Source organism: Lissotriton vulgaris, chromosome 3_1 (genome assembly GCF_964263255.1).
Source record: "Lissotriton vulgaris chromosome 3_1, aLisVul1.2, whole genome shotgun sequence".
In the NCBI taxonomy this organism is placed as follows: domain Eukaryota; kingdom Metazoa; phylum Chordata; class Amphibia; order Caudata; family Salamandridae; genus Lissotriton; species Lissotriton vulgaris.
Window position 1 is genome coordinate 146,181,866 of NC_141689.1, and position 15,649 is coordinate 146,197,514.

Genomic DNA, 15,649 nt, shown 5'->3' on the forward strand with positions numbered 1-15,649 from the left:
TATTACTTGATTATACAATTGACAAATAAAAAGGAAATGAAACACAAAGAACTAAACAAATAACTTGAGGAACAAATGAGGACACAGGTGATACAGCTAGACTGATGGCTCACTTGCAGGATTACTGATGCTGGAAGCAACTGGTAAAGGGTCCTGGCTTTAGAACGCAGCACAAGAAATTAGATTCCGCTAGTGACACCGTTAGAACTTTGTTACATAGAGTTCCCTTTAATGAGTTAGTAATTATGACATTCAAGAATCAGGAGAACAGCACAGAAGACATGCTGGGCATTTTTGTGCATCATTAACAACGTGCAGAATGAAGTTATACTCATGATTATTTGTGTACACTCTGATATTGTAAACTAATGCAGAAGTGTATTTTCCCGTGTGAAGGTCCTTTTATTACGCCTCTGTGCCATATTCGTTCATAATAGTTTGCTGTTTTCTTATTTGTTCTAACATCTACAGATGACATTATCATATAATGGGTAGAATAAATATTCATGTTCTAGGATAGGGGTAAGGTGCTAAGGTAATATGACGTTTAATAAAGCTCTGTTCTAATTTTCAGAAAATGTAACACTTTATATCATACCACAGTGATTCTACAGTTTTGGTGATTTAATCGGCAAGAATAGTGGGGGGAAAATATCTGATTTTGGGGTTCAACCAGAAGACTTTTCAATTCTCCTAGGGATGCTGTCTGTGCCTTTATTGACTTTGCTGCCAACTTGGAACTTAGAATATTTCGGATGTTGCACTTCTCTGATATGTTGCATGACACACAAGTCGTCAAATTAAACCTGGGCCCCACCATACGAAATATGTTGAGGAGGCTGGATAGAATGGCTGTACACATTCGGCCTCTAGAACATGATAGGCATTATGTATGTTTTTTTCCACTGGAAAAACATCCATACGGGAACAACTGTTACACATGTACGCCAAAATCCAGACAGCATAAAAGTGAATGCTTCAACACACTGAAACCACTCACCATAGCAAAAAAAAATGTCCGGGTCGGGAGATATTCTACTTTGTAACATTGCAAATCTCACAGAATCAGAAGACAATTTTAAAAAGACCGAGGTGAGGCCACACAGATGGGTATCATTAACAAGCTGAAGAAGCAGTGTCGCCGGCGGGGGCGAAACCAGTAGGTCAGGCATCCTTGCCCGTGACATGGGCGGGGCCTGTGACTCGGCCGGAAGAGGCCGGTGTTGCTCGTTGATGCGGGGCTCCCATCATGGAGGGAGAGCCCTGCGGTAGCGTGAAAATACAGTACAGAGAAGTGCCCCGCGTGTGGAGATGCGCCGGAGAAAAGGAGCGCAGCGAGGCGACGCCACAAACTAGCACGGTGAGTGGAGGGGGGGATATGTGTGTCTGTGTGTGCGCGTGTGTGTGAGCGTGAGCCCGTGAGTGGTGGTGGTGGTGGTGGTGGTGGTGGTGGTGGTGGTGGTGGTGGTGGTGGTGGTGGGGGAGGGGGGTGCGTGCGTGTGTGTGTGTGTGTGTATGCCTGCCTGCCTGTGTGTGTGTGTGTGTGTGTGTGTGTGAGAGAGGGTGTGCGCGTGCCTGCCTGCGTGTGTGTGTCTGTGGGCGTGCCTGCGTGCTTGCGGGGATTCGGAGCCAAGGGACGGGCAGCCAGATACAAAAGCGCGAAGCGCGCTCACCCGGACAAATCTGAGACAGCAGAGGCTCGTGGCCTAATGCTGTCTCAGATTCCCACGAAATTAAAAACAATAGGTCCTGAGCTAGACAGCGCATGCTACGCATGCGCAACTCTACGCTCGACCTAAAAACTTAGGAAGCATGTGCATTACTTCAAGGTCACATAATTGATGCAGATAGATCTCCGAGCTAGAACCCCAGGAGGAACACCAGAAATCCTGTAGAGAACTTACTGTGTTTGAGGCTGTGCAGGTTAAGAATGGTAAATTGAGGGCCAGAAGCTTTATTCAGCAGAAACAGTTGCATGAGACAGCACTGATCTGAACACTTGGGAGTCAATTTCGGATCAATCACCATCAGACTCCCATCAACTGTGGCCAGAGTTAGTGATCCCAGAGCAAAATAATTTCTGTCTTAGAACTGCTGCGTGACTTTAGTGGCCTTCTGGAAGCTGTCAGCTCTAGTAGAACTTCTCGAACACCCACAAAAGTTTCAAAAGGATCAAGACACTTATCGCCATCATTCACCTTCTTCCTCAATTCATCCAAAGTCCAAAGAACTAGTGTTGCCATAGTCTTGTACGCGCAGAAAAGAGTCTGGAAGGACGTTTACACTACTGCACCAGGTCCAGGGTCTGCACCGTCACACTGCTCTCTACACTACCTGGGAGCAGAGACTAGGCTACAGGGAGAAAACTGACCAAACTAACTGGTTGGAAAGTTAACTTTACTTTAGTAGCGTCATGATAAATGACGTCCGTGCACACTTCGACCCGCACTGTGGGCAAGGGCTTCCTGTTAGACTGGGTGGAATCCATTTTGGAAGCTGCACACCTCCTCCAAAATATTCTGTGATACAAAGAACTGAAGGAAGCAAGAGACTGGTGCACATCGGGGGATGCTGAGATGTGACCGAGGGTTCGCGAGCCGCTGCTCTCACAAGATGTTCAAAAGCAAGGAAAAAACGTAATGCGCGAGCTTTAAACATGAGGATGCTGGGACATGAGAGGCCATCATGAGATGAACCTCCCTCAGTATTTTTGAGCGCAAGATAGTCAGCTGAGGATTTCAGAAAGGCACCCCCGTGCTCAGGTGCGAGAATGGAAAGTAGTAAGAGAGGGAGCTGCACACCTGAGGCTGTTGGAGAGAAGATCAGGGGGAGCTGCAAACCTGAGGTTGTTGGAGAGAAGAACAGGGGGAGCTGCAAACCTGAGGTTGTTGGCGAGAACAGGGGGAGCTGCAAACCTGAGGTTGTTGGAGAGAACAGGGGGGCTGCAGACCAGAGGTTGTTGGAGAGAACAGGGGGAGCTGCAAACCTGAGGTTGTTGGAGAGAAGAACAGGGGGAGCTGCAAACCTTAGGTTGTTGGAAAGAGCAGGGGGAGCTGAAAACCTGAGGTTGTTGGAGAGAAGAACAGGGGGAACTGCAAACTTGAGGTTGTCGGAGAGAAGAACAGGGGGAGCTGCAAACCTGAGGATGTTGGGGAGAAGAAGAGAGGGAGCTGCAAACCTAAGGATGTTGGAGAGAAGAAGAGATGGAGTTGCAAACCTGAGGATGTTGGAGAGAAGAAGAGAGGGAGCTGCAAACCTGAGGATGTTGGGGTGCGAGAGGCGGTTCATGAGCCTCCATCAGTGTGCTTGGGCATGAGACACAAAGGAGAGAAGAAGAGAGGGAGCTGCGTACCTGAGAATGTTGGGATGCGAGAGGCGGTTCATGAGTTGCACCTCCCTTAGCATGTTCGCTCTGTTACTCATCAGCTTATTCATCTTCAACACCATGATCTGCCCAGATTGTCGATGCCGCACCTGAGGGGGACAAACAGAGATACCAAGGTTAGCTAAGTGAGAGGGCATTGACCTGTACAACTGTCTTTGTAAGAGAAAATGCTTCTAGTTCTGAGCTCAGCACCAATCTAAACATCTAATACTGTCCTGCAAAGCCCAGAAGAGCTACACTGTACTTGTGGTGTCAAGTATACAGGCGGCCACTACTTACTACCTGGAACTAAAAACTGTTCTGAGCTGTATCTACTCATAATAAACAATGGCAGCAAGAACGGTCTGTCCATGGACCAACAATATGAGGCATTAAAGCAGGAAGAGAATCCATTATAATATTGCAATGGTGTGCTAGTGTAGCCTAATGAAGTGATGATAGTGTCTAAATTGACTAGAATAACAAACATTGGCTTTGCCAATAGGTCTTGCCTAAGAGATGTATTGGCTTTGCGGCCGACTTCCACTCAGCCGTGTTGTACTCAGCTCAGCGTGGCTAAAAGTTAGTGGCGCAGAGTGGTGGAGAAGAGAGGGATGTAGGTTAGAGTAGAGTGTAATGGAGTAGAGTAGAGTGGCATAGAGAAGAGTGAAATGGCGTAGAGTAGAATGGAGTGGAGTAGAGAGTGGAGTGGCACAAGTGAGAGTGAAGTGGCAAAGTGGCAGTCAAGTGGCAATGTGCAGTGTTGTGTAGCATGGTGTTGCATTGTGTAGCGTGGAGTGGCACTGTGTGGCGTGGCGTTGCATTGTGTGGAGTGCATAAAATAGGTAACTATTTATCTAGTAATTATCTCGACCTGCTATCTATGTAAACATCTGATGCCTTTGATACGATGCAAGAGTTGTTAGTGTGTACACGCTTCTGTGAGAACTGTGACAAATGTGTTTTAGACCGGGAGGGTCTAGTGGACGAGGGAGCAACATATGTCGTACACGTTGGGGATAAAGGAGCTGAAACTAGAATACGGCAGTGAAAGACATAGTAACTGAATTTGAGCGCAATCACTGGTCGGACACTAATTAACTTGAATTAATCTGTGCTTAGTCCATGCTCCAGAGAAAGAAAATGAAGAGATGCCTGAAATACACTTGCTAATTAAGAGGCAGCATAGAAGAGGGAGAATGAAAGGTAGACACACAGAGTTTCAGATACAGGACACAATCCTGGATGCAAGTAACCGCACAGGAGCAACAGGGAGAGTTGCAAAACCAGAGCAAGAAAGGTGGTGGAAATGAAGGAGCTGTGAGAGTTTGGTTGAGAGAAAGATTGGCCCTGCAGAAATAGGCATACAGGATGGAGAGAGTCAACAGAAAAACAGAATACTTCCAGCTCACGAGAAATAATGTTTCAGCTCCAGACACTTCCAACCCACAATGTCTATGGTGTTTTAACTTTTAAGCAGGGCCGGTACTAGAATTTTTATATACCTAAAGAACAGGTGATGTACCGGCCCTACCGGTGTAAAGAAGACACATTTGATACATTAATCTACCGCTCCTATTGTTGGTGGACTAAACAGCTGCCCTAGCACAGACCTTTATTTGAAAATAGTTCTAGCAGCAATGAGGAGAGAAGAAAAGTACCCTGGCTGCCACATCTGTATCGACCCTGTGAGTGAAGTGAGTGTCTGACCATTAGAAGGGTTTGTGGAGACCATATGTAAATGTAAATGTAAATTGATACTTTTATAGGGCACTACTCACCCGCAAGGGTCTCAAGGCGCTTGTACGAATACCGCTATGGAACCCATCCTGGCTTTCCCTGTGAGGCGTCCACTCCTGGGCACCCCCAAGGTGGAGGCCATGCATCTTTAGCGTTGTGGGGGCCGTTTAAGCAAGCTATTGCCCAGAGTTGCAGAGTGGGACTCCATGATTGGAATAGGCACAGAGGTGAGAATTATCAGGTCCGTGGAATTTTTTGAGCCCAAGACCCGCCAAGGCGGGGAATTGAACCCTGCCGCTCTAATCATTGAGCCACACTTCTCCACCATGGAGTGGAAGCAGGAGGAGCTGGAAGATGGAGATGGACCTGGCAGTCACTCAAGGTAGTGGCCATCTTAGAGAGGAAAGCCCACGCCCAGCTCTCTGCAGCGTACCCAGCTCATGCAAGCACACCAGAAGCAGGAGGAGGTGGAAGATAGAGGTGGACCTGGCAGTCACTCAAGGCAGTGGCCATCTTAGAGAGGAAAGCCCGTGTCTAGCTCACCACAGCATGCCCAGCTCTTGCAAGCACACCGGAAGCAGGAGGAGGTGGAAGATGGAGGTGGACCTGGCAGTCAATCAAGGCAGTGGCCATCTTAGAGAGGAAAGCCTGTGTCTAGCTCACCAAAGCATGCCCAGCTCTTGCAAGCACACCGGAAGCAGGAGGAGGTGGAAGATGGAGGTGGACCTGGCAGTCAATCAAGGCAGTGGCCATCTTAGAGAGGAAAGCCTGTGTCTAGCTCACCAAAGCATGCCCAGCTCTTGCAAGCACACCGGAAGCAGGAGGAGGTGGAAGATGGAGGTGGACCTGGCAGTCAATCAAGGCAGTGGCCATCTTAGAGAGGAAAGCCCGCGCACAGCGCACCACAGCGTGCCCAGCTCATGCCAGCACACCGGAAGCAGGAGGAAGTGGAAGATGGAGGTGGAAGATGGAGGTGGGCCTGGCAGTCACTCAAGGCAGTGGCCATCTTAGAGAGGAAAGATCGTGTCTAGCTCACCAAAGCATGCCCAGCTCTTGCAAGGAGGTATTGGAGAGGGTGGTGGCAGCACTCCTGAAGACCCGCTTGAGCACTCACGAGTCAGACTGCGATTGGGAAGCAACGCACAGCTCCTCCTCTGCCTTTTTTTATCTTTGTGATTTTAAATAATTCCGATCAATTTTGTCGCACTTTGCACATCTTTTTAAAACTCATTGCACCTACCTCATCTCTGGCCTGACTACTCCGGGTGCAGCGCGGGTGATCTAATACCCGCCCCCTCCTCTGCCCCGGTCCATCACGGCTGACGTGCCGCTTGTTGCGGAGGGTAGGCGCCATCTTGAGTGAGTGCCTGGATCTTGGCGGTGCCGCTTGCCTGCCTGCGGTCTAGCTGGGGGTGGGGCTCATCCATAAATTCAATGACCGGCCGGAAGCGCAGCGGACGAGCGCAGCGGGCGCGACTGAGGCGCGCCGAAGGTACGCCTAAGGTCAGCCCATCTGCGCCCGCCCGCGACCGGTCGGAACTAGGGGCCGGCCATGCTGCTCATTCTACCACCTTTGCCGCATCTGAGCTACTTAGCATGCATGCCCGGTGGCCCCTCCCCACGATGATCGCCCCTAGATTAGGCTCGCTTGGACTTTATTGCCCTCGTGACTCTTTTCCTGAGTTCGAATCCTTGCCAGCGCCCCCTTATACCCCGGCTGCCCGGCCTTTGGTAGCTGCTCCCCTGGCACCTAACATTAGACCTACTAGCCCCAAACTCCTAGTGAGCTACCTCAACACACGGTCGCTGGTCAAGCACCAGCTAGAGATCTTTCAGTTGCTTGACGCAGAACACCCTGATATTCTTTTTATCAGTGAAACCTGGCTTAATGAAGAGTCCTCTCCAGACATACTAGCTGCGGTTCCGCCCGGCTACTATGTCTTGCAAACAAACAGAGCATCTGGTAAGCCAGGCGGGGGGGTCGCAGCCTTCATTAAACATCCCCTTAGATTCTCTGCCCTAGAAGGGACTTGTATTCCCTTAGTTGATTCTCTTATAATTAGGTTGGATTCCCCTGTGGCCCCCCTTCTGTGCGTCTTGGTTTACAGGCCCCCTCAGACCATGCCCAATTTCCCTTCTTTGTTTGGTGTCCTACTATCTCAACTGGTCATCAACAACTCCAAAATTTTGATCCTTGGAGATTTCAACTACTGGCCGTCTGATGACAGAGAAACGGTTTGCTCTTCCACCTTCTCTGATCTTCTGAGTGGCATGAACTGTGCCCAACATACCAACTCAGCCACGCACATTAAGGGCCACACTCTTGACCAGGTCTGGACGTCCAACCTGGACATCACCACACCTTGCATTGTTCCGTGCACTTGGTCAAACCACTTTATTATTTCCTTCTCCTTCTCTATTCCTTCCCATGCTTATCGCACTTTAGAGGGCGACCTTCCTGCCAGAAATTGGAATAGGGCCGACCTTGGAGAACTTGTCTCCCTTCTCAAAGCCTCTCCCCCACTTATAGGGTTTTATTCCCTGGACACTCAGGCATCCAACCTGCGGTGTTGGCTCGAATCCGCCAGTGACATCATGGTTCCTCTTAAGCTAGTTAGGCTTAAACGCCTCCACGACGCGCAGAGGTGGTTTTCGGGGGAGCTAAAAGATTGGAAGCTCAAACTTAGACAGGCAGAGCGGTGTTGGCGGCGCGATTACGCCGCCGACAAAAAGCTGACATTCACCTCCCTGCTCAAGGACTACAAATCAGCCATCCTGCAAGCCAAAACACTTTACTTTTCTAAAAAAATCTTAGACTCTGCCTCCAAGGCTAAAGTTATCTTTTCTATTGTCACTGAACTTTCTAACCCAGATAGGGTCACTATTAAGCCTCTCCCTACCCAATTCATCTGATTCATTGAATTCTTTTTTTGACAAAATAATAAAAATTAAAAATAGTATCTCCTGCCCGGTTCCCACCACCCCCATTACCACATCTGCTAAAGCTAATCCTCAAAGCATCACTCAGATAACCCCAATTTCTGAGGTGGAGTTCTTAGCCTTATTAAATAAGTTCACCTCTGGCTCCCCCACTGACTGCTGCCCTCCTCACGTCCTTCGAGAGGTGTTCTCTGCTTGTCCTGCCTCCCCTCTGACCCTTCTCAATAACTCTCTCAGAGAAGGCCTGGTCCCCAATTCCTTTAAAAGCGCCAAAGTAGTCCCCATCCTTAAAAAACCTAACGCTGATCCCTCGCTAATGAGTAATTTCCGCCCTATCTCCTTACTCCCCTACCTGAGCAAGGTCCTAGAGGCTCACGTCACCTCTGTCCTGAGCCCTTTCATCGAGCACTCGCAGTACCTCGACCCCCAACAGGCCGATTTTAGACCCGCCCATTCCACCGAGTCGGTCATTCTCTCGGTGATGGAGAAGCTGCGGAGAGGAGCGGACTTTAACATCAGTCAGGCTCTGGTGCTCCAGGATCTATCGGCGGCCTTTGACACGGTTGACCATGATATTTTGGTTGGCCGTGTCGGGGAGGCCGGTATCCAGGGGACAGCCCTCAACTGGGTCCGCCCATTTTTGAGCAATCGTCACCAGGCCGTCCACCTCTCTCAATTCACCGCGGACCAGGTTGGGCTATCATGTGGCGTCCCTCAGGGCTCTTCCCTCTCCCCCCTCCTCTTTAACCTTTACCTTACTCCTCTGATTCGGTCCCAGCGAGAAAGCCATGTCACTGCTTTCAATTATGCAGATGACACCTTCGGACCAATCAGTTGATAATTTTCAGTCTACTCTGCGCCACATCAGCGACTGGATGGGAGCAAACCACCTGACACTGAACCCCGATAAGACCGAGCTGGTTCTTATCGGGGGGCCTCCAATCCATGGAATTCCAATTTCTGGCCCTCTGACCTCGGCAGTCCCCCTTGCCCTGTCGACTCTGCCAAAAGCCTCGGAGTGATTATTTCTAAAGACCTGTCAATGAAGGCGCAGATTAATTTTGTGGTGTCTTCCAGTTTTTTCCATCTTCAAACTATTCGGAAGATTGCCCGCTTTCTCACGACCGAGGCACTTACCCTGGCCCTCCTGGCCCTGGTTATATCCAGAGTCGACTACGCAAACTCCCTATATGTCGGGATCCCGGCCTACCAACTGAACCGGCTCCAGAGGGTCCAGAACCAGGAGGCCTGACTGATCTTTCACCAGCCCAGACATCAGCACGTCCATCCCTTGCTAAAATCCTTGCACTGGCTTCCGGTGGCCGAGCGCTGTTATTTCAAACTGGGCTGCATCGTCTTCAAGGCGCTGGCTAGCCTCGGCTCTGCTTTTATTTCTTCTCTCTTGTGCAGCTATGTCCCCTCCCGCAACCTCAGGTCTTCCCGCTTGGCCCTGCTTACTATCCCTTCCTTCAAACGCAAGAAACATGGGGGCTACGATTTTCTTTCCTTGCATCTTCATTTTGGAATGCACTTCCACCCGAGTTCGGGCTCACATCTTCCTATACTCAGTTTAGATCTTCTTTGAAAACCTTCTTGTTTCGCAAGGCCCATGATTAGCCTTTCCTTTTGGCTGTCTTCACCTTTTGTTTTTCAAACCGTTTTGTTCTCTGGATGCTTACCAGCGCCAAGACACCGCATGGTGAAAGTGCGCTTTATAAGTTTTTATACATAACATAATATAACACCGGAAGCAGGAGGAGGTGGAAGATGGAGGTGGACCTGGCAGTCAATCAACAGTGGCCATCTTAGAGAGGAAAGCCCGCGCGCCCAGCGCACCACAGCGTGCCCAGCTCATGTCAGCACACCCACAGCATGTAGTGTTCGCAGCTGAGGAGTGTGGGACAGACAGTCTGTGCCGGACTGGACACGGACTGCTGCTAAGGGCGATATCACATGCTCCTCTTTACACACACTGGTGTTCTTTCAGAGCTGGGAATGGGAATGTTCTACCAGGGGTCTGCTGAGGACATAGTTGCTGGAGGCATGCTGACTGGCATGACGTCAGAACGAGTTCCGGCTCGGGCCACTTCTGCTCCTTCAAGAGCTGTGGGCAACATTTTATCACTAGGCGGTTTTTCAACGGCGCTGCTGCATCTGAGCGCCTTTTACACAACACGGGATAGTTTACATTTAAAAACTACTGATCAACTGTGGGATTTGCACCGAGGTGGATGGGTAAGTGCAGGGGGCGAGGCGTGGGGGTACTGGCCAGCTTGGCTTATTGCGCGTTTACTCCAGTAAAGAGCGCAGAGGAGTGCTCAGCAGGTTTGTGTGTTCTCAAGGCAGGGGTTGGAAAGGCTGGCTGCCGCACGAGAAGACGATAAATGCCACAGACGTTAGTTTTTCAGGGGTATTGTTTTTGGGGTCATTTATCTTTACCCAGATAGGTTTAGAGTCGGTATTAAACCACCTTAACTTTTGCATGGCCTTTTAGGCCTTGGGACTAAAGCACGCTGGTCCTCACAGGAACCCAATCACACCACCACACGGTTTACAAACAGGACTCCCCCACTCTAGCGCTGGAGGGAGGGGTTCAAAAAACACAGCGACTACACCCAAAGGCCCAAAAGTCTAATAAAGTTGTTAGTCCATTTGTTTCACCAATCAACAACTTTTTAAAAAAGCGGTTACATTTATTTGAAGGAAATACACTAATAATTTAGCAATTTTGATAAAGAGTATTTTGATGAGAGAAACCTATTAATCACTAACAGCATATCAACTGGTAAGACATTGTCAGTCGTATGTAAAGTGCCAGGAATGGGACAGCCTATGGCAAAGCCCCACCATCCACTCGGAGTCACATGGATGTAGCCAGCACTTCCCCTAAACTACCAAACTTACAAAGTCTGTCTCTGTCAGCCCTACAGACATTACCAAGGAGCTCTAGACTTAGGACAGACTATCCCCCAGCCCTACATGCTTCCAGGGGCCCTGGCATCACAACAGCCTTTTAGAGGCAGTCCGAGCATAGGCAGCACTATCCTCCGGCCATAAATACTGCCTGGGGCACTGGTATCCATCCCATGTAACAGCCTTTCAGAGGGAGTCGGAGCACAGAAGGCACTATCCCCAGCCCTACATGCTTCCAGGGGCCTTGGTATCAACTGTAATAGTCTCTCAGAGGCGATCCAGGCATGTGGCGCACTAGCCTCCAACCCTACATGCTTCCAGGGGCCCTGGTATCAACTGTAATAGTCTCTCAGAGTCGATCCAGGCATGTGGCGCACTAGCCTCCTGCCCAACATGCTTCCAGTGGCCCTGGTATCACATGTAATAGTCTCTCATGAGGCGATCCAGGCATGTGGCGCACTAGCCTCCAGCCCTACATGCTTCCAGGGGCCCTGCTACCACTTGCAACAGCCTCTCTGAGGGAGTCCGAGCACTGTAGGCACTATCCCCTGGCGCTACATGCTTCCAGGGGCCCTGGTATCACATGCAACAGCCTCTCTGAGGGAGTCAGAGCACTGTAGGCACTATCCCCTGGCGCTACATGCTTCCAGGGGCCCTGGTATCACATGCAACAGCCTCTCTGAGGGAGTCCGAGCACTGTAGGCACTATCCCCTGGCGCTACATGCTTCCAGGGGCCCTGGTATCACATGCAACAGCCTCTCTGAGGGAGTCCGGGCACTGCAGGCACGATCCTCTGGCCCTACATGCTTCCAGGCTGTGCTTGCAGTTCGGATAAACAAGGCCCTAAAACCGATGCAAGCACACTAGCCGTAGGCTAGAGAGGCACCCCAGCTAGTATGCGTTAACTTGCCATGTCGAAGGAGCACGATCCATCAGGGTTTGAGCTCATTAGGTCGAGGCACACAGCACTTATCAAACAGGACTAAATATATCACGGTAAACACGAATGTCCTCTGTTTCCCCTGATCGTCTCTGGAAGACCATAAAGGGATTCCCAATTAGCAGAGCCATATCCAGCCCTTTAGGCGTCTTCATCCGTTTCCAATCAGAGAATCCGTCCAGCAGTCCGAGCCGGACAGACCCGGGGATAATCTCGATTTTCAGTAGGGACAGCAGACACTGACCAGGAGACCGAAGCAAAGGCCGATGGAGAAGAACTTTAACACTTTTGTCCCATATGGCATTTTGTAATTTCAAACATGTAATGGATTTACAAGCTGCCTTTACTGATGTGGCGCTTGACACATGCACTGTACAAATATAAAAATAAAAATAAATAATGAAGTAAGGTACAGGAGGACCACCTAAATGCCACAGATAACACTGTTTCTGAGGCTGGAACAATGAACCACTCTTTCCTGCTTAAGATGGTTACCGTTTCTTCCTAGATCCCGGTCTGAGACAGACAGACACACATATACACACATTCTTAAGAATAGCACATTTCTACTTACCTAACTACTCAATATGTTGGTCCACAATATCTGTGCAACAGTATTTTTGTTCCACAATAGTTTTGCCCTCAATGCTCGGTCATTCAAATACTTTGAACTGACTAGGTCACTATTAAAATACTAAATAATATTAGTAGCTCTGGATGATTTTCATTGACCATTAGCAGCTCTTATTGCAATAGAGCTTGGAGGCCCCTGAACTAGGGGCTACTTTTCCTTAGCCACAGTTTAGTCCTTCCAGAGACCTAGGAAGACAGGTTCATAGCTTTGCACAGAATGAAACGCAATGTAATGTAGAGACTAACAGGATACAGGTCTGTGGTAATGGTGCCACTAGTTCAATTTTGGCTAGAGAAAAAAAATGTCCTGCCATAGACCGTTCGGGTTCATTCCTTTACAAACACCCAAACAGTAAGTATTTTCAAAGTTTTGACCTTGCATTGAAAAGTTCAGTAACTAGCGTGAAACGCACACATTTCGCAGCTAGTCTGTGAGCTCCGCCATCTTAGTGACCGATGGAGAGAAGCTAGGTGCCGCATACAGATCAATCACCCTGGTCCTCAGATTCACACTTCTGTAAAAGACCAATGCCAGGCAGCCCTGCAGAAGACCCAACCCCAAGAGATGTTAGAACCACCTCCTGAGACTATACTTTTAGGATGCCTTGTGTACTCAGACGTGTGGCAGCAACATAGGTTAATCAGTGGGAGCCACACCAGCATCTACCCAGGGTCTGGTCCAGGGTTAGTTATGTCATCGTTCTTAAGACCACCCAAAAAGAGCGATCGCCAACTGCTAACACTTCCACGCTGCTCCATGAGGCAGCCTTTCTCTCTTCCCTTAGTCAGAGAAGACCATTAACCGCAGCGCCAACTATGAAGCTATCATCACACAACCCAAAATCCCTTGCTTAGAATAAACCTGGCAGTGCCCCAGTGCAAGAATCCTAAATCCAAACTAAACATAAGAATTCAACAAAGCTCAGGCACAAGGCCATCGACCAACCACTCTGCCTGAACTAAGCAAACATTTCAATAAAGTTCAAAGCAAACATTCAGGTGCTAAAATAGTTTTTTTTAATACCTTTCTGAAGTGCTTGCTCTCCTCTGATGAATATGGAGTATCATGTAGTGGGGCGTCTCACGTCTGTAAAGTATAGTGAGGCTGATCGAGTCAAGGGACAACAGTCTTGGTAAAGCCAAAACCATACAGTCGCGCAATCCTCTCCCCAGCTGGTTGGCGATGGAGACTGCAGGATGGACGGGCCCCAGCAAGAGGGTCCATGGAGGTCCTCAACCATTTTCCTAAGACTCTTACTTATGATGCATTATTTTGCGCTTACATTTTCCCGCACTGTTGTGGGTAAAAGCTCATGCTTTCTCAGTTTAAAAAAAAAAAAAAATGAAAAGAACACAAAAAAAAAAAAAAGGAGTACATACAAACACTGTCTACATACAGGAACCCACTCACTATCCAGGGAGCTACAAGTAGTGGAACTAAGACCTTGGTCTCTACAGTCCAAAACCAATCTTGCACCGGATACGTGTACATGAAATATTGGTTCCGAAATATACAATGACAACATTGGTTGGGTGGCAATAATTCGTAAAAATGTAATATGTCTTTTATAATTCTTCTGATTATGTGCTGTGGTATTTAACAGGTTTATGTCTGTGCGTTTATATGTATTTTTTTTTAAATAAATTGATAAATGTGTAGCAAGAGTACTTTCTTTGCATAGTATTATGGACCAGTATTGATTTGTTTAGCATTGTTATGTTTGCTATGTTTACCCCGCTCACGATCCCAGGGAACTACAAGTAGTGAAACTATGTCCTTGGTCTTTACGGTCCAAAAGCAACCTAGCACCGGATAAGTGAAAATGAAATATTGGTTCATCAATATACAGTGACAATATTGATTATGAGGCATTAATTCGTAAAAATTGAATATTACGTCTTTTATAATTCTTCCGATTATGTTTTGTGGTATGTAATAAGTTTATGTATGTGTGTTTATATGTATTTCTTTAAATAAATTGATAAATGTGTGGCAAGAGCACTTTTTAGCATAGTATTATGCACTAGTATTTATTTAGCATTGTTATGTTTGCTATGTTGAACCCATTCTATATCAGGAGACGAAGAATTCGGATTATGCTCCTTTTTAAAAACAGCTAATAAGTGGAAAAAAACACATTTCCCATGAGCCCCAGTAGTCCGGTCTCCAACAATCATTGGGGCATACAGTATATATACATTACAAACCGATGTAACCATATCACTTACTCTTTCGTTGTTGCTGCAGCAGTGGAAGTTAAGTCATTTGCTTTCTTTATTTTTATATATTGAACTGGGCTTTATTGAACGCTACTATTGCATTGGTATTTTGATCAAAGTATACACTGGGGCAATGCCACCTGCTGTGCAATTGCGGTGGAGCGGGAGGAGGACGTGCGGTATACGCGCTAGTCAAATCCTGTCCTCTTGTTGCGGCTGACTTGAGCATGCGCAATAAAGCCTAAATCGGGATAATTACAGATTGGTTCAACGCACGCCTGCAGGGAGAGAGGCGGAAAACTTATACACTTATAAATCCCAGTGAACGCCCAGCGAGGCGAAACAAACTATTACAAGCGGAGAGTGCAAAAGACTTTTGGCATTGGCATTTTTGCGGTCAGAATCAAATTTCAGTGACGGCAGAATAAATTCTGGGCTCGTCCAACGTACGAGCAGATTGGAATTCCCGTTTCCTTCGAGACGCCAGCAACTGGAGACTGCATCCACAAGTGTTTCAGGTCCTGAATTTGTGTCGGAGTTCATGCTCAGTGGACCTATTTGTCTCTCGACTAAACGCACAGCTTCCACGATTTTACAGTTGGAGACCAGATCCTCAAGAAACGAGGTTGGATGCTTTTCTACAGGATTGGTCGGGGGACCTGTCATACCCCTTACCCCTTTTTTTCAATGATTCAGAGGGTTCTGGCACAGGTGGGCAGACAAGTAGCAGAGGTGGTGCTAGTTACTCCGCTGCACAAGGTGCAGTCATGGTTTCCAGTGGCGATGGAGTTATCCTGGGTCTTTCAAATTCACATTCAACCTTGAACAGACCTCCTAACGGATCCAATGTACCTCATGTTGTGGCAACTTTAAGGAGACGTTGGCAAATGCCAGTAGT

The 15,649-nt window shown here is 48.2% G+C and overlaps 1 protein-coding gene across 1 annotated transcript in view; it reads right to left on the bottom strand.

Annotated features, from left to right (window-relative positions):
- Positions 1-15,649, bottom strand: part of TESK1 (testis associated actin remodelling kinase 1) — a 467,562-nt gene that overhangs the window by 193,112 nt on the left and 258,801 nt on the right. Inside the window, exon 2 of the mRNA XM_086960220.1 lies at positions 3,353-3,474. Within this exon, the coding sequence (XP_086816346.1) occupies positions 3,353-3,474 (122 nt within the window). The remainder of the gene's footprint in view (positions 1-3,352; positions 3,475-15,649) is intronic.